Source organism: Corapipo altera, unplaced genomic scaffold, assembly GCF_003945725.1.
Source record: "Corapipo altera isolate COAL_440 unplaced genomic scaffold, ASM394572v1 22, whole genome shotgun sequence".
NCBI classification, from domain to species: Eukaryota; Metazoa; Chordata; class Aves; order Passeriformes; family Pipridae; genus Corapipo; species Corapipo altera.
The window spans coordinates 13,383,679-13,404,076 of NW_020884886.1; the positions used below are offsets into that span (position 1 = coordinate 13,383,679).

The 20,398-nt window shown below is 35.4% G+C and overlaps 1 protein-coding gene across 1 annotated transcript in view; it reads right to left on the reverse strand.

The window, feature by feature from the left end:
- Window positions 1–13,618: 13,618 nt before the first annotated feature.
- ARAP2 (ArfGAP with RhoGAP domain, ankyrin repeat and PH domain 2) overlaps window positions 13,619–20,398 on the reverse strand; it is a 121,461-nt gene continuing 114,681 nt past the window's right edge. The window contains exon 34 of the mRNA XM_027642986.1: window positions 13,619–17,074. Coding sequence (XP_027498787.1) covers window positions 16,715–17,074 — 360 coding nt within the window. The 3' untranslated portion in view covers window positions 13,619–16,714. The remainder of the gene's footprint in view (window positions 17,075–20,398) is intronic.

A 20,398-nucleotide genomic window follows, 5' to 3' on the forward strand; every position in this document is an offset into this window, starting at 1 on the left:
CAACACTATATTGAAATATCTAATGCTTACATGTTCTTTTTACCACCTGTTCAAAGTAAAAGCATACAATTTGGATACAGTTCTAAACATATTTTCATTTGGCTTAAGTGAAGGAAAAGAAAAGGAACAAAATTAAATGTAACAGGTAGACCATCCATAAAGTACACTAAGCTCATCAATTCTTCACAAAAAATTATTGGGAAATGGCCAAGTTATTTAACTTTGCAGAACAGCTGCATAGCATTCACAATACTTAGTACCACTAATGCTATGAACGTCCCACATAAGCTCAGAATATTTTTATTTGGGTTAAAAGAATGTCAAGCTCAGAATACATTTATTTGTGTTAAAAGAATGTCATTTGCAAAGCAGTTCAAAAAGGAAAGTTATCAAAACACCTTTGAGAAGCCTCAAATCCAGATCTAATGAATATACCTTGATTTCACTTTGGTCACAACAACCCCATGCAGCGCTACAGGCTGGGGACAGAGTGGCTGGAGAGCAGCCAGGTAGAAAGGGACCTGGGAGTGTGGATTGACAAGAGGTTGAACATGAGCCAGCAGTGTGCCCAGGTGGCCAAGAAGGCCAATGGCATCCTGGCCTCGATCAGGAACAGTGTGGCCAGCAAAACCAGGGAAGTGATTCTTTCCCTGTACTCAGCGCTGGTGAGGCCACATCTGGAGTACTGTGTCCAGTTCTGGGCCCCTCAGTTCAGGAAGGATATTGAGGTGCTGGAGCAGGTCCAGAAGAGGGCAACAAGGCTGGTGAAGGGATTCGAACACAAGTCCTATGAGGAGAGGCTGAGCGAGCTGGGATTGTTCAGTCTGGAGAAGAGGAGGCTCAGGGGAGACCTCATCACTCTCTCCAACTCCCTGAAAGGAGGTTGTAGCCAGGTGGGGGTTGGTCTCTTCTCCCAGGCAATCATCAGTAAGACAAGAGGGTATGGTCTTAAGCTCTGCCTGGGAAGGTTTAGGTTAGATATTAGAAAGAAATTCTTTACAGAGAGGGTAATCAGACATTGGAATGGGCTGCCCAGGGAAGTGGTGTATTCTCTGTACCTGGAGGTTTTAAGATGAGACTGGATGTGGCACTTAGTGCCATGGTCTAGTAACCACGGCGGTGTTGGATCAAGGGTTGGACTTGATGATCTCTGAGGTCCTTTCCAATCTGGCTGATTCTATGACTCTATGATTTCAGTTTTAATCTAACCCTTAATATGAGAAATATACCTTCTAACTAGAAGTTTATTTTCAATGCAACTTCAGGAACGCAGTTTAATGCTTGGGGTATACTCCAGTGTTAATATCATCATCTCTGCTATCCCAGATTCACGAGAACAACTCAATCCACACAGGGAAAACTATACTCCCAATATCAGTTTTCTACCACATTTTTCTGTGGTTCTCCCTTCCCCCCTTTCATTCTGCTGTTATCAAACAAGGTTCCAAATAAACCTCAACAGCATAATAAATTAAGCTTAGGTTTTCAGCAGAGGTATAAGTGAAAATACCTAGCACCTCAGTGCAAGGAGTAGGGAATTATTTTTTTGCAGGGTGCTAATAGTTCTTGTATATAGCAAAAGAGTCTTGGTTCCAGATGGTTTCTGGGAAGCAGAAATGGAGTTACTCTGCTTACAATTCTGTCTCTTTGATCAAGATTAGCAGAGGAAGTGGGCAGAACTGTGCAAAATTAAGCATGTAGCAGGAACAGGGAAGAAATATTACAGCAGATAATCTTGATTCATCTTGAGCAAACTTAGAATGCAGTGTGCAGCATAAGATCATGGTAATCAGTGATAAAAAAGGCTGTTTATCTGAGCCTGGGAAACTTGCCTGATCTCACACTTATGACTGCAAATTTGTGATATTTTTTAATCTTGCCACTAGAATCTATGTTTTCCAGTAAAAACACAAGAGTAACCATATTTTTCTCCAAAGCAACTCAGTTCTGTCCCTTTTTAAAACAAATGGATGTTTGCATACTTCCTAAAGGCATCTATTTTGTCCTAACATCTGCATCTGAGGCCATTCCTTTTGGTAGAGTTATCATATTGTTAAGAACTTTCTTTTAATTTTAATAATTTCAAAACTTACTGTGTTTTATTTATATTGAGAGACCTACTTTTCATAACATGAAGCTTATCTTTCCTCTGTACTGACAGACCTGCAACACCAGAGCAAAGGAAATAAAGCAGAGGCTGCCATAGGAACTGGCTATCATTTGCATGGGAATCTTTCTCTAAAACCTGAAGTTGTCAGTCTGCTGGGAAAACATGACTGATTTCATGACTATGAAATACACATCTTCATACATCAAGTTTACAGAAATTCTCTTGTTCTCTTAGAAAGTTTCTTTCACTTCCCTTATAACCTAGTAACCCAAGACTTCTCAATTTCTTCTTTCATGCTTCTAAAATGTCTGTACTCTTCCCCTAGCTCTGTTAGTGAAGCTTTTTTTTCCCTCAGTACTAGTTAAGCAAGCACTAGATTCATGGAAAAGTTGTCAACTTGATTTTGTAGCTACTACTCTTTTCATTTTATGTTGATACATAGTAAAATTTTTGTCTTTTTGAGCAAGAGTGTATATAAAATAGAAGCTTATTATTCTTATTACAACATCAAAATGGCTTGCTGCAATACATATGAATCATTCAAGCAATTCCTTTCAGTATGAGTCATCTTACATTTTTCCAAAACTGTGCATCTGAACTTACATTCAGGTTTTTCTATTTTTGGGATTCTGTCATCTGCAGAATTCATTTCCCTTCATTGGCTCTGCCACTAAATTCAGAACTAAATGTATATATTTAGTTTCAAAGAGTTTTTTGTCATGTCTGCTGGTCCTAAAGAGTTCTAAGGTGATTATTTTTATAAAAAAAGACAAGGTAATTCATATCTGGATTATTTCTTTACTGCACAGCACTAGACACTGTTCTATTCAACACACGCTGGATTCACACAGACTGTACACTGCATGGAAAAACTAGACTTCAATCTGAAGTAACAACATAATTTCTCTAAATATCCTAAATTAGCAAGAGGTTGCTATATGCAAACTGCTTTCTGCACCCAGGAAATAGATCTGGGTTTCTGCTCAGTAAACCTTTTCCTACAAAATGTCTTTTAATTGTTAGCAAACTTAAAAAAATAAATAAAATAAAAAACTACATGGAATTGCAAGCTGTCCTGAAACAAAAGAAGTGAACATGATGTTGGATTCTTCTGCTAGTCTCAAGGAAGAGTATTCAGCACAGCCAGCTAATATAACTAAAATGTACATTTATAAAACAACAACTACAAAAAGACATCCATGCCCATGACAGGAGGTGATTCAACTATCTGGCTGGCAGTAAAGGTTGTTTACCAGGTTCTGGATTCCTAATTGGGTGCCTACCTTGCTAAGTAGCAGCTGGCCTTTAATTAGTTGAAAAATTATTATCACTAAAAGTTGCCACAAAAAGAAAGCAAGCAATATAATTAAAGTGTTAGAATCCATATGGTGGGATATGTATCTTCACTTGTCGATAGCTTTTTTTCCTCTTTTCCACTCAGCATTAATAAGGAAAAACTGTTCATTTGCCAAAAAGTTCTCCTTCTTTAATTTGTATTGAAAGTAATATTAAATTGGAAATGTGCTGAAAGACTGTACATTGTGTAATATTTCTGTTTGACTGTGAAGTTATCCAAGATGCTATTTTCCACAGGGATGAATTACGATTGATGAGTCACCCTTGCCAGCACACCTAATCATGGTAGGACATCATTATCTCACCTTCATTCATTATTTATAAAGTAAAACTAGATGAAAACCTCTTTGTATATAAGACTTAGCAAAACACAAATTTTATGCCTGTGATGTATTAAATATGACCATAGCCTGAATGCACATCATAATCTGAAACTGGAAATGTGTACTATAATTATCTGAATATATTTTATACGTGACTATTTCTAGTGGTTAACAGACCTTCTCTGCACTTCAGGAATATTTGTCCAATGAATGTGGAATGATGAGATTACATATGAAGCAATACTGTGTTAATATAAAGGATAAGTCTAGGTATATTTTTTCTAAATTATTTTAAATATCTGTACTATCAATTTTAATACTATAGTGTATTACACTGCTTTATACTTCCTGTGCTTATTCATTTTGGGAGGAAGAGAGTAGGATAATATTACTTAGTTTTATGACAGGTGAATCCCCTCCAGTTCAAAACCCGACAGAATCATCTCAACCATTAATAATCCATTCTGTGTCAGAGAAATTATGTAATTGGTAAAGGTATTTACTTATAACAGTGGTGCAGCATTAAAGAAAAAAAAAAACAGTGAGAGAAAATATTAATTCTGTTTAGTGCCCAGATTAGCTACGGAAAATGGATAAACTCTATATTGCTCATATTAGCAGTGACTGACCTCCACGTATCTTCATTTGTTCTTGTTTATATTACATCAGAGAAATTTAGGAAATAAAACTATCTTCTGTTCTACAGGAGTAGAGGGCCCATACTCCAAGTATAGAAAATCTTTCTTAGCTGAAGGTAAAACCAGAAGATTCAGCATAAAAGAAAGGAACTGTTTGAAAGCCTAAATTTCCAAGCGACTTAATTATCCTGAACTCTACCTCTGCAGCATAAAGTAGAGAAAATAAATTTTAAAATAGCCTTTCACCATAAAATCAATTGATTTTTGTCAGTAACCACATACAGTGGAAAGAGCCTTTCATAATTTTTCATAAGCCTTCTTTAAGGTTATCAATTTGCAGATGAAGAAGAAAATATACATCAGATAAGCAGCACATAGCAACCTGCATCAGCTTCAGTCCTTCACTGTAACGCCTTCCAAAGGCTAAGTCATTACTTTTTCCCTGCTGAAGTGGTGTTTTCTGCCTAGATTGTTCCACATTCAGACCTCACTTTTATTAGGTCACTGTAAGGCACCACAACAGATGAATGGGTCTTAGGGCAACTATTATACATTAAAAAAATTATATCAACATTCCAGGCTAAAATACATGATCACCAGGTCTGCAAATTACATTGGTGGGATGAAGTAAAAAAGGTTTATCCAGGAATTCCATTTCACTTTTCTGTTGACCTGATTTTAATAGGATGCTAGTGTAATTTTTTGTACTTTAAGATACAAAGGGTTTTTTGATAAACATGTTTAACATTTGTATATAACAAAGATGTGATTTTAACTATTTGTATCATTACAATTTAAGTATTATTATTTGAATTTGTGTGGAAAATGTATCAAAATAAGGTATCTTAGATGCCAGATTACTGCATGGACCTAGATGCAACCTTTATGTAATTTCCCGTGGCAGGTATTAAAGGAAGAGACAGAAAAAAACTGGTAAAGAATTCTGATAAGCAAGCCCTTTCTAACTTCAGTGAGAAAAAATGAAAATTCTATTTGATTTCCATGAAACAGACTGTATATTACAAGCAGTAGCTGGAAAAGATCTTATTAAAAACGTAACTGTTAAAAGATGACACTCTTACGGTATCTATCTTCTCTGAGGGTTGAGCCTCCCTGACCTCTCTCACTGAAAGTTCTTTAAACTCACTAAAGCTTACAAGGACCACAGGATTAAATACAAAACAATAGCAGCAAAGTAAAAAGGTAAGAAAATATTTTTTTCTTCAATCGCAGTTATCAAATACAGTAATATTAAGCCAGCATTCTGCACTGCAGAGTAAAGACTAGTAGAAAAGATAAAACCAAGAAATTTTTTATTCTCTAATGTACAAGAAATATCTGGTTAGTGACCTGATATTTCATTTTCTGGAAACTCAGCCCATACTTAAAACAGAAAAGACTGTTTCCTCATGGTAGAGTCCATCAATATAATTTCAACAAGCTAGAAAACTTTTTTTAAATCTTATATCCTGTACTTCACAATTTCATTAGATATTACAAGTTTTGCCTTGATAAGTAGCTATGAAGATCATCTGCAAGATATTCAGGTATTAAAAACATAATCAGTTTAAAGAGGTATATTTGTAAAACAGTCTAATACATAACAGTTGAAAATTCTGGAATCTACTATTCACTAGACTGTTTTGGTATGGGAAAACAAACAAAAAGAATCTACTTGATCTTTCTGCTCTGTAGAATTTTTTCATTGTTTCTGCACTATATGCTTTAATGAGGTGAGCTGCCTGGTAGACTTCTCCCTCACAGCTCCAAGTTAATGCAAAGTTCTGAAATCTAGAGACCACAAGAGGCAAACATAAACAACCTATAATAGCTTGCTTACATTATTCAGTGTGTGGTATACAAGCACAAAATATTTACAAGGTTCATTTTACATTCACATTAATTATGGAAAATTAGAGACACCAAGAGAGCGCCATTAAGTGTCAATTAGACAAAAAGAATAAGAATGCTGGCAGTGCTAGTAATAAGAAACCTAGAGTTTACTTCCAAAGGGAAGGCAGTTCATTAATATTTTGCTTCTCAACAGTTCAATTATAACATGCCTAATGTACTTAACATTAACACTTGGGGGCCTGAATCAAACTGTAGATCAGAGTAAAATGACCTTACTTTTTTCATGAACGCACAAATGCAACTTCCTGGGGAACTTTTATTGCTGTCAAACCAGTCAATCACCTTATTCTGAAAGTTTGATCACTTTATGCTGAAAGCTCTTTTAACAGACACCAGTAAATGTTTAGGGTAATACCCAATAAATCGATGAGATATTTTTCTTTTCCACTAGAATCTGGGGCTCCAGCTCTGAAAATAAAGTGTACATAAATATCAGGGAATACAAGAACAAGCATTTGGTCTTAAAAAGGAACATAAGAAGTGGTAACATGACTCTTTTTTCAATAGTGTAAGATGTACAGCATGCTGAATGCATTAGGTGTCTTACATGGCCTGCATAGTAAAGCTTTCTCATGGCTCAGTTAATTGTCAATTAACTTAATGGATTGCAAAAGAAATTAGCAATGACTTCTAAATATAAATCTAGTTTGTTTCCAGAATTCTACAGCAAAGAGTTCTGATTCTGGGAAAGAAGACATTTTCTGGTGTACACTGTAGTTCAGATGTTGTTATTAAAAGAAGATAGTGATGTGGATTCTAATCTCTTAATAAACTAAAGTTATCATCTGAAAATGGAATATATAAATAGGAATGTTCATGAGAACATTTTTCCCAGCGTAAACCCTATGTAATTTTGCTTTCGTTCGGAATTTTTCTTCCTGTTGGCCCACTAGATATTTTATCTTGATAATAAAAATATTATAGGAGAAAGTAAGTAATTTTTGCATATAAACTGGCCTTCTGTTTAAGATCTGATCATCAATACAGCTGCATAGGTAGTATCCTTTTACTGTGCAATTTCTTTTCACAGTTCATTAATTGCAAGGAGATAACCTGAATGATAAAAAAAAAAAAAAAAGTTTATCATTTTATGATAGGGTCCTGTATGTCCATGAGGGTAGGATACACTTCTATGTGTTTTTCTCACTAATGATATATCAGGGAATAGGAAAGTGAATATCACTAGTTAGGAAGATGACAACATTTATACAAATGGGTAGCATACAGCATAGTATACTTTTGGAGGCAACAGACCCATCTTTAATTTTTACTACTTATTTTTCAGCTCTGAACAGCTGACAACAGGCAAGGCTAAAGAAGATTCGCATCACAGTTAAGTAATAACAGGGGAACATCAGTGCAACAGAAAACAATTTGACCACTTGACCACACTTTATTTAATAAAGAACAAAAATATACCTTTAAAGGTGGCAAGAAAGAAGGTGTCAGCAAGGGTAAAATAAGTTATATACAACAATGATAGTTCATATCTATCCAGTGCTTTGCTTAGTGCAATCAGGAAAAAAATGAGTGTTGTACCTATCTATTAAAATGGTTGCTTAAAAAGCCTAAACGAAAACCTCAAACTAAAACTTGAATGAAATAACATCAATTTATTTGTAAAATATCTTTGAAATTTTTTTTTAATTGTAATGAAACCTTTACTATGAAAACTAAAGTGATATAAGAGCATTATCAAAAAAGCTTACCAGTGGGTGATAAATGTGGGATACTGACTACATGCTCTAACACTTTTTGTTTTGTTACACACCTTCAAACATACCAGGTTATGTCTACCAGAGATACAGTACTTGGCTGCATGACTTGCTTGATTAGCTAAAACAAATCACATGAAACCTGTGATGAGGGAGGTTCTATTTTATGTAAACATCCAAAAAGAGTATTCACCTTAACACTGTCATACTTAACTAAAATCTGACAAAAAACATCCATTTAAAGCATGGCTGCTCAATTCAGAATATATCAAGGAATGGAATTAGATTAGTTCCACAAAAATGTTATTTGGCTATAGATTTCATTAGTCTTCACCAAAAAGTCCAGAGTGACAATAAACTCTAAAAAAGATGACTAACTAATGAGATACACTTGGGATCTCTCAGGAGTGCAAGTCTCAGGTACAGGTCAGAGCTCAAAGGTCGAAAATCACTGTGCTCTTTACAGAACTACAGTGTCCACAAGCTGGAGGAGAATTACAGAAACTCCTAAGTTATCCTTCCTTGAATTACTTTTGAGGCCTTTCTATAACAACTGAAATTTAAAAAAATGGTGAAGTCATGGAGACAGCATTCCTCTTTGAAGTCCTCAGCAAGATACAGGTGCAATTTTTTGCCAATGACTTCTGACCTGGAGTCAAATAATTTGAAACATTTGCGTGATCACTGTAACCCACTTGATGGAAAAAGAACTATTCTAAGTCAAATATCATTCACCTAGTGTAAAATTGATTTGAATTTCTGTATAGCTATCCTTCTTCTGTTTTGCTAAATGCCTCTCAAAAATAATTCAATAAAGGAAACTTTTGCAAACACATTAAGGAGAAGGGTTATTTTTTTGTAGGTTGTTTGAGGTTTTTGCTGTAATAGAATTTTCAAGATGAATTTCTGGCTGTGCATTTGGAATTCTAAATGGTATTTTCTAGAAATCCAGGTAGTCTGGAGAAAGAGGAGAGGGCTGCAAGAGACTCAACTAGGGATAAATTATCTAATTGCAGAAATGTCAGATTCTCTGCATCCAATATAACAAATCAAGGTTGTATTATTCAGGTAAGCAACATATTCAGTGCTGTTGAATCTCAAACACAATATTTTGCCTAATGCTGTCAGACTGTTTTTACAAATTTCAATAGTAAATTTTAAATAACCTAAATGTGCATCTTTTATTAATTCAGACATAGATGAAAAACTTGAATTTTTTTGCATAACCAACATTAAAAAAGATGAAAAATCATCACAGGATATGCACAGGATATGCATCCATCCCAAAACTACTATTCAGAGTGAACTAAACAAGTTAATGTTGCTATGATGTAGATATTTTTTAGGAAAGTAAGCCTTTATAAAAAGTCTTTAAAAAAATTTACATTTACTACCTTCTCTCTATCAAGATTTATGTTTGGAAAATAAGCTTTCCAAATGAAACTCAATTACTAACATTGAAAATTCACAGAAAGTTCAAGCTAGTGAGAACTTTTCTTTAAAAGCTGGAAGGAAAAAATAGTAAAGCTGATTTTGATATTTAATGAGCTAAAAAAAAAAGAAACTTTCTTAAATTAATGGTTGGATTTACTGCAGATGCTTCATATTTGTTTTTCTGTACACTAATTCTTAGAACAAATCCTATATTTTCCTGGCTAAGCTGTGCTATATAAGATCAAAAAGTGACAGAAAGGGAACTAAACCAACAATCTCCAGGTTATAGATGAAGTCTACTGTTATTTTACTTAACCAAGATTCCAAGACATGGTCTTTTACATGAAGGTTCTGTAATCTCCTGTGAAACCTGGTTTCCCCAGGAAGGAAAACCTGTAAGGATTCTCATTTGAAAAATATTCTACCTGTTACAGCCTGGGAAGACCTTAAGATTGTTATATGCAGTTTATGACATTTATCATCCGCTGAGCTTTAACAGTTCCAATACGTGAGATAGGCGAGTAAACAGTTGAGAAAAAAAGACACCCTGAAAACGTAAGTGCTGAACACCAATCAAAAGTGTAAACCACTAAGACACAATAAATTAAAGGTTAATGGCTACAGTCTATCTGAAGAAATTGTAATTCAATCATGGTGTAATTTAAATAGACATATAAAGGAAAAGTAGTCAAATGTAAACACATTATTATCTTTTCAATGAATCATATTGGAAATGTAGATGGGAAGAAAATGATATTATAAAACTCATACATAGAGCAAACCTCAATTTATTCAGACCTATTAGTTCTTAAGCAGTCTGCAGTAGTGGACAAACCAATGCTAATTAAATTTTAAAAGAAAAGGCTTTACTGTTTATGTAACCAAAGGTATAATTTGCAAGAAATTGCTTCTTTAGTACCAGGCAAAACACATATTATAGGATCATTAAGGCGCTGACCTGAAATGATAAAAAAAGGTAAAGAGAATGTATTTGTTTTAGTTTGCCTTCCTATTTGCTGAGGACTACAAATGTAAGTACATAGAAGATCTTCAAAAGCATTTATAGAAATGGGTTACAGAACTTTGGAACATTTAGTAGTCAACATCTAAATCTCTATTCCTCTTGGTCACTTCAGCAAAATCCCTTTCTTTATGGTAACGCTGAGATCTCTGTTAGGATTTAAGAGAAAGGTTAAGGCAAACTTGACGTAATAGGTTTGACCATAATGCACATACCATCTGCAAACCAAGGTAAAGTCAATACTCAGAGATGTCGTGGGATCTAAACAGGAAGCATGGCTAAAGTTTGAGACATAAATTAGCAATGTTGGAAAGCAGTGTCACAGAAAGGGACCTGGGGGTCCTGCTCAACAGCAAGGTGAATATGAGTCAGCAGTGCCCTGGCAGCCAGGAGGGTCAACCGTGTCCTAGGAGGCATCAGGCAAAACATCACCAGTCGGTCGAGGGAGATTGTCCTACTCTGCTCTGCACTGGGGCAGCCTCATCTTGAATACTGTGTGTAGTTTTGGGCACCACAATATAAGAACAATATGAAGGTACTAGAGAGTGTCCAAAGAATGTCAACGAAGATCATGAAGAGCCTTGAGGAGAAGTCGTATGAGGAGTGGCTGAGGTCACGGCCTGGAGGAGACTGAGGGGAGACCTCATTTCAGTCACAACTTCCTTGTGACAGGAAGAGGAGAGGCAGGCACTGACCTCTTCTCCATGCTGACCAGTGACAGGACCTGAGGGAATGGCCTGAAGTTGTGTCAGGGAAGGTTTACATTGGATATTAGAAAGAGGTTCTTCACCCAGAGGGTAGCTGGGTGCTGGAACAGGCTTCCCAGGGAAGTGGTCACAGCCTGTCAGAGTAAAAGAAGCATTTGGACAATACTTTTGGACACACAGTGTGACTCTTGGGGATGATCCTGTGCAGGGCTAAGGGTTGGACTCAATATTCCTTATGGGTCCCTTCCAACTCAGCATATTCTGTGATTCTCTGAATTGCAGAGCAAAAACACATCAAGGCAATGAGCAGAATGGGAGTGTGTATGGAAGATAAGACTCTGAAACATCCTAATCTTTAGGTTAAGACATAGAACAGGGTCTAGAGCAAAAAGCAGGAAGGGTTCAAGTAAAGTAAGGTAGGCTAAGCAAATACTGAAGCACCCCAAAAATCTGAACTGCAGTGAAAGAGTAGAGATACATAGGAAGATACAATTACCTACTGCAGCTGTGGCATTAACATCCACATCCTCCTTCTTCAGTATCACAGATTGCCATTAATTTCTAGTAAAGATGATTGGCAAATCATAACAAGAATATTCTTAAAGAAATTTCAGCAAAGGCAATAACTAGCCAGCTAAGCAACAACAATCATAAGAACTAAAACAGCAGGACTGTTTTTCCCCTTACCTGAGCTGCAGATGGATCCCATTTGCAGTGGAGTTGCAAGTAAAGCAGTACAATCTCCAAAACTAGTGTGAACCATCGTAAAAACTTTGCAAGGCTCCCTAACTTTTTTACAGAGAACAATCTAGTCTCAAAGAAATAATTAGTTTGACAAATACTTCTTTTTTGACAGCACAGAGTCAAAAAAAGCAGTTCAGAAGCAGGAATACAGTATCCAAGAATTTTGAATCTTCTCAGTCAATCTTGCCACAGTAGGCTCAGTGTTGTAAGTTAGTACATAGTTTTGCAAATAATTTAACTTGGAATACATTCCATCCACCCATCAAGATAGTGTGTTTCTACCCCACAGGTACAGAGTCCAGGTTTCCCACTGTAACTTAGTGAACCCACAGATTTGTCTTAAGTAGCCTAAATCAAAAGTATTTTTTAGAACGTGTTATGCTCACAACAGGGACTTGAGTTTACTAGGGTTTTTTTCAATTTTTATTCAGTTTCTCTTTGGACTAAAGCACAACTCAGATGCAAGCAAAGTCTGATAACTAATTCTTCCCCACTAAACAGAGTACAGTGGAAAACAGTATTTAAAAATCAAAAAGGTGATATGACAGGGTAGGCTCATAACAGTGTCTCAGTCAGTGAGAGATGCACCCCTTACCTCTTAACTCCTGCAGGTACCACCACCATCCCCAGATGTAAATTTTTTCCCAGACTTCTTAGTCTGGAACTTGAGCTGAGCAGCTTGTGGTAACCTGGTAGCACTCATAGGAACACAAACTGTGCCAGCACTGTATCAGGGGAGAGAAGAATCATAGTAGTGAGACAAAATTCCTGTAACTTTTACTCTTTGATAAACCTGTATTTCCAGAGCACTCTAAAACTACCCCAACACCCGACAGCAGAAAGCACCCCAGGGGTGCCTTTGGCAGACAGAGTTGAAGGCATCCTAACAACTTGCCTTGGGCAGAACAGCCAAGAGCTCTTCACAAGGAAGTAACAAAAATCAGTGATATGGCCAAGCCTTCCCCATTAACTAAAGAAATCTTTGGGGATATCCTTTTCCCACTGGACAGATTCTTGGATAACATTTGCAAAACCTTTTCATGCAAAAGGTGCATCTCAAGCCCAGTCACACAGTAAAGGTAAGGTCTGCACGAACACACTCTGCAGATCCTGGCTGGTGAAATCAACCCCACACCAAAGCAGTCTGCTGAGGCACAAAACCTATTAGTCAAACTGCTCTTTTGAACTGCCAGCCCAAAACAGTACCTCAGAAAAAGATCTGTTTCAAAGAAAAATTCTAAAATAGCAGACCATATCCAGCTCAACTAAAGGAAAAAAGAAAACAAAGAATCCAGCTCATGTTTTTGGGAGGAGTTTTTGTTTGCTTCCCTCCCCCATCCTAATAAGTGTGAAAATATTCACACAGACAGAAAACAGGCATTATGTTAAAACGATATAAATAATGCTTATATGTCAGCTTCAAACCTATCACGCTTGCAGAAGTCTAACAAGGTAATGATGAACCTGAGATTTACTAAGATTTTACTCTAAGTCTTCCCACTGTTATAAGCCCATACATAAAATATCTGGGTCTCATTTAACTCCATTTTGCAGAATGGAAAGTAGGAACTTACCAGGTTACTCAATGGTTTTCACATGAGAAGACAAACAGAAGCGTTTTTTTACCATTTTTATTGATTTTTTTTCTGAAAAAAACCATCACTTTGTTTAGAGAAATAGGATTTATTCAAATAATTACAGTTCTCTGAAAATTACACTTCCTTTACCAGTTCACAATATGGCATAGGAACAATAAAAGATCAGCAGCCATTAAGATATTGCAACAGACCACATTTATTCTGCAGGTCTTAAATTAGTCTGAAATTCGTAGTGCAACAATAATGCATCAGATGATTGGTCCAAAACTTTGATACCTATTTGAAATAATTCATGGAAATTTAATTTATACTTCCCCAAGTAAGTTTTCCTTAGGTTAACACTGTCACCATTCAGTGTGCCTTGTGGATGTGCACAAAAACATATGCACACACACATAGTTTATTTGTGTATATATATGTGCAAACCCAAATTTAAACATAGGAAGTTCTTTTTTTCTTGATTTTTAGGGCCCCGTTAACAGCAGTTATACAGATATTTTATCTGTGATATGCTTTTGAAATAGAACAAGTGTTTCTGAAGTCCTTAGATCCAATAAAAAATACACAATATTTTCTTCATGGACATATTCACTTCAATGCACAAAACCCTTCTACTGCTCCATTTATTCCATTAGTGTAGTGGCTTAAATGATGCATGAGGCTTTCAGCAGTGAGGTGAATGTCATTTTTAAGGATCCAATAAAAAGATAAACAATACAGCAACCATAACTCAATACTGAAAAATATTTACAAGTAGAAGTACAACAGTAAACTACATTCAGGTCCAGCCTCCAACAGAAAGTAAAGTATTTTCTCCTGATGGCATTAGGCCCCAATTAAAATCAGCATTTAAGAATGTGTTTATTAACTTTAAGCACCAGATTTAATCAATACAATTTACATTCAGGCTGATATGCTTTCTTGAGCCAGGGCCTCAGTGATTAGATGAGGCTCAATTACAAATTAAAGGTAGCAAAACAGTCAATAGTGCACTGGGAAAATTAAAATCTACAAACTTGTTTCAGATTTAACAACTGGTCAAATAAGGTAAGTGCAAGGTCTGAAAGACTTGCTTTGTCAGTGCTATATTCCAGAATAATAAATAAAACTATAAAATATTTGAGTTTGATTTCATTTTCTCTGTGCTTCCTAGCAGAGTTGCCAGATACATTATTTGAGTCACCTGTCTAATTTCTTCAATCAAACAAATTATTTTTCCAATTAAGCTGCTCAATGCAATCAAGAATAGAAGTAAATGATGTGAGAAATGTTACGGCACCTGTGACTACCAAAAATAGAAGAGGGAATAAGTGAGCATACTGCTTCTGTGCAGGAAGAAATTCAGTAGCAGCATAAAACATCCTCAAAACTATCCACTAATAAAAATCAAATGTCATTGATGCTGATAAATTGATTTTTTTCCTCTGAAATTTTAAATAATTAAGAAATTATTTAAAACAGTTTCCAATAAACAAGAAATTGTTTCAAATCCTCTCCTCTACCTTAAGAGATCTGGCCAATTCCAATCAAACACCAACGCACCAGTAAGTTCATAAAAGACTGGTGGAAATCTGTGGCAGCATGGCTAGTCAGACTACAAAAGGGACAGCAACAAAATCAAGCAGATGCTGTTATTAATGCCTCCCCTGAAACAAATGTGCCATGTGAGCTCATTAGCGCTCTGATTTGTGGGTCCTGCTGCTTAACCAGACAGCACCTGCAACACCTGGACACAGCCTCAGCACAGCAGTACCTTTTGCCCATCCAGCTGCTATGGGACAAAGCAAAAATGGATATGCCATGAGATAGGAAGTAGGTAATCCCAAAGGGTAAGTGAAGATAAGATTCACAAAACAACTGAAGAAAACAAAATCATTTCACTGCTTGAATAGGTTTGTTTTGAAGAGACCTGCTGATTTTTAAATGTAAGGAACTCCGGGCTTAAAAACCAAAGTAGCTGCAGTGTGCTACAATCACATATATTCAGAAACTGCTACCTACACAGACAGAACACAGCAAATGAGGCTGTTATCTTAACCTCGGGACCTGTCCTCACACTCAGAAGAGCTGTGCTACAGTTGTACCACAAACATTTCCCAGTCCCTGCAAACAGCATACTGTTCACTTTGTCCTCATGGTAAAAAGATGGGTTAATCTCCTCCCTCATTTAGTATTTGTCACTTCTTAATTGAGTGTGTCAGTACCATTCTAATAAATTTGTTTGTGTGGAGACTAATTTCTGTAAAGGAAATTAATTTCTCCTGTGAATACTAAATATTCAGGATATGCCAGCAACTCTCAGCACCAAGCAAGCAGTACCCAAACAGCAATAGAAAAGTCTGCCTTTGTCACTCTGAGCTAACCAAGGCCTTTTTATAAAATTACTTCAACCCATTGAGCAGCAAGAGATGATGTTACAATTCCATTTCATGTACCTATTAAAATTAGATGTTTCATTGAAGACTTCTTTTTGTAATCTCAGTATGCTCTCTCATTGTTTAAATGTTATAACCAGATGTACACCACAGAGACACAGTTTTGAGATACAAGAATTAATACATTTTCTCATCTACTACATTCCTCTCCCACTTTTGATTCTTTCACATGCCACTCTTTCAGAGGACAAATCTATTTTATTCTTGAATACAAAAAAACCACTGAAAACCTAATTTCAAAGCAAATGTTACTAATTTTATAGTGTTAGACAATTAAAAATATTGCAGATCAGTAGTATCAATTTCAGCATGTATCTTGTCTTCCTTCCAGAGGTATCTCTCCAGTACTTACAAGGTGTACAGAGCATAAACAGAGCAAAAACTTTTGACAGTGCTTAGAATAATTAGATCAAACAAAATCTGAAACAAAAAAAAAATAATAGACAAAATCCTAGAATCCTGGTGTCCTTGCACTGCACAGGAAAACTTCCAGATTTCAGGAGTTTTACATAATCAGTTCTCTCAGCTCAATCTTAAATTATAACATGTGGCATACACCTATACAAAATCAACAGCTGCATATAAACAAATTATATTTTCTCTGCACTGTACAAACTATGCATATCAAAACAAACTACTTTTGCACAGAAAATACACACAAATGTATATATATATATACATACACATATGTATATGTATTAAACTTCAGACTCAGGAAATCAGCTGGAGGTTTCATTATGAAGTGCTCTGTTCTTCTGCAGCACTGTATTTAGTTCCTGAATCACCTTTGATGGCAATTTGTTATCTAATTCCAAAGTAGTTGTGTTTGTTTTGTTTTTATTTTTCTTCAGTGCTTTATGTGGTTTTTGGTGTAAGTCAGTCATACCTGAACCTACATCCTCAGAAATCAAACTTCGATGTGTTTTTGCATGACTCCGCACTTTCTCCTCCTTTCTTTCCAAACATTGTGCCACCATAGATGCTTTTTCTTTCAAGTCTGTTCTTTCTTCCAGAAATTCATTTTCACAGTGTTCTCCAAATCTTGATTTCCCAGTTTTTAGTTCTATATTCTTAGCAAACTAGCAAAGAGAAATAAGATCATTCACATTAACACAACATTCAAAGATATTTAGATTGCAATTTTTGCTCATTGGTTTCACATAAGTTTTAAAGAAAAAAATCAAATTTACTCAAGAGCTGAGCAGTCAGTTTTAAATTATCACAATATGTGCTCTTATCATTTAGTTAGCTCTTTTAGAGAGCAATTTCTCAGTTAGTGATAATTCTGAAAATCACACAAATCTTTCAATTAAATGCACCATGACAATGAAGACATTTATTTTCTTATAATCACAATCTGATTTTTCATTCTACCACAACAGACTAAATTTTAATGTTTTACAGAAATCCATATACTCTTAAAAACTCAGAATAATTAGATCAAATGAATACAACTGTGCATGTTGCAATTTTGATAATTTAATGACTGTACTGACTTTAATGAATGTATGACAGATAATTTTAAATAATAACAAACATTTTCAGCAGCCGTTAAGTACTAACTGAGAAATTATAAAGACCATCTGCTTTTTAGAATTCCATATTGGTGGGCTGTTTTCAAGTTCTTAAGCTGTAGAAAATTAAAGGTAAATCAGATGCTGCATCTAAATTTGCATTATTGTACTCTGGCTGCTCACTTGGTGTGGCAGTAAGCAGAATATTCCTTTTGCAGAAAAGCCTAATAGTTCTCAAAGAAAATTATGTCTTGGAATTCCTCTTTCATATGTGGCATCTTTGTTGACTACTAGAAGACACTCAAAGCTGAGGGAGACTTTGGTTCTTTTAGTCCGAGTGAAACTTGTTCAGTGTGGCTGAATTTTTTACGCAGCTATTCATCCACAGCACATGAGCAAATTGTTTCACGGAATCTTGATATCTCGTATATGTTAAAACAAACACGACAAAAACATTCAAACACTAGAGAGGAGCCAGTTTATATACGTAGAATCATCAAATGGGTTGGAATGGACCTTAAAGATCACCTAGTTCCAACCCCCCTGATGTGGACAGAAACACTTCTCACTAGACCTGGTTGCTAAGAGCCCCATACAATCTGGCCTTGGACACTTCCAAGGATGGGGCATCCACAACTTCTCTGGGCAGCCTATTCCAGTGTCTCACTACCTTCATAGTACAGAATTTCTTTCTAACACCTAATCTAAACCTCCCCTCTTTCAGTTTAAAGTCATTCCCCCTTTTACTATCACTACATGCTCTTGTAAAGAGTACCTCTCCAGCTTTCTTGTAGGCCTTTCTTGTATGACCTATTATAATTCAGTATGGTATTTGATCATGGCTTGAAAGAAATAGAAGGTTTTTCTTCCTTCCTCAGTCTTCTTGCATTTTGAAATAAAATCAAATATGCTGTGGCAGTTTGAGCTACTGCAGATACACAATTTATTTCTATTTCAATTAAATGATTCTATATAAAAAAAAATTCAAATTTTAAAGGTACTATCCATATATGCAACAACTGGTGTAGAAACAATGGAAATTGTTTGATTCTATTAGTTATTAGAAGGATTTTTAGTTACTTTTGGTATTATGCCTTGTTAATACACAATAAAACTACTTCCAATAATGCAGGAAGATCAGACACTGAAAATAGACTTTTTAGCACAAAACATTAATATTACATTCATTCCTTTCTGGATATCTTTGAGCTTTTGGTATTTTGGGTTTTGTTTGTTTGGTTTTTTTTCTTCCCTCCACCCCCAACTTATCAACCTATCAGAAAGATATCACAAAGATAACACTTTTTTCACTGTTTGGAAAATTTGGGTTCTTTTCCTATCTCTATAAATTGATCACATTTCTACTACATTGATCTGTAAACAGAACTCCATTTTCTATAAAGCAGCATCTTTCAGAAACTCCTTGCTCCTGTTATTACCCTCTAATGCTTTAAAATGGAGACATTTTTGTTTGTTGGAGAAGCAATCAAATTCATGGAAAGACTGATAGAGTGGTCTCCAAATGGATATCTTTTATTTTATTGACTGCTGTACAATATTTCTCCATAGTAAACCATATCATATATATAATTTCTACCACAATTTTACTGTTCATTCCAGTGTTGGTTTTCCATGAAAATAAAGTGTTAGTTCTTCTTTTTACTTCATGTATTTTTGTGTTAACCTTCCTAAATTAAACAAATACCTTTTGCATTAAAATTCTCTATATCTAGTCATGGTATAAATTATGAAGACTGTCATTTTCCACTTTTATATTTAAATGCAGACTTCCTTGAAATTGCAGTGTACAAAACATTAGAGTCCTTCCTAATGAAGCAAATTATCCACAAAACAATAATAAAAAATAATTACAGTACTATAAGGTATTAAGGATTTTTAATCATGAAGCTCATAATCCAATAAAACTTTTATCCTAGAATATCTGAATTTGTAGCCATCTCAAAGATTAGAGGTCTCAACTGTACCTGAATAAAGAACAGCTAAGAGATATATCTAAGGGTTATGAAGTTGTTTGACTGATTTACTTTCAGCAAAGAAGTTTGAAAATGCAATCATCAGAAGTAAGTTATTAAAGAATTTCAAAAATAGTTTCTGAGAGAAGGTTAAAAAGAAAGGACAAATTAAGCAAAATAGGAAAGCTATTCTTGCGTTCACACTGCATTATACTCTTGTGATAAGGCAGAGCAGAAATGCCAGAAGAAAGTATATCACACGAAAGATGGAGTTGTCTTTTACATAAAGCACTTCTCCTGTCTTTGCTTTTGGCTTGCTATGGAACCAAGTCAACTTAAACACTGCACCTGAACCGCTGTCTCTGTTAGTGGTGATAACAGATACTATATTAATTACCCTCCTTCAAAATCTTCTAAAACATGGGAGAAATAATACTGCTACAGTCAAAGGACCAAACTCTTGTTTCAACAGTCATTCACTGCTTCGGTCAGGTTAGTTACCACTATTTCTACCAAGTAGAATAATACTCCACTTCTTCAACTCAGCTGAAAGTAAGGCAAGTAAGTCCTCCTCACAGACATCAGTATCTATGTGGATACCAGAAAGTAACCTCAAGCTAATATGATAAGGTCCAAATGCATTACTACTGCAGGTAATGTAGTGACACAGCTCAGTTTCTACAAAGAGTTGTAACTAAAGTCTCTTATTCTTTGAAACTAATGATAGTACAATATAAAAGTATCACAGTCAGTTCCATCTGAACTTTTCCACTGTATTCACAGAGCTAACTGTACTAAAACAGTACAGTTATTTTAGATAGAAGAAAAGATATGACAGAAAAGGTATGAAGGACAGTTTTCAATAACCTTATTGAAATAAAACTGTAATAAAATGCACTATAATAAAGTGTAATAT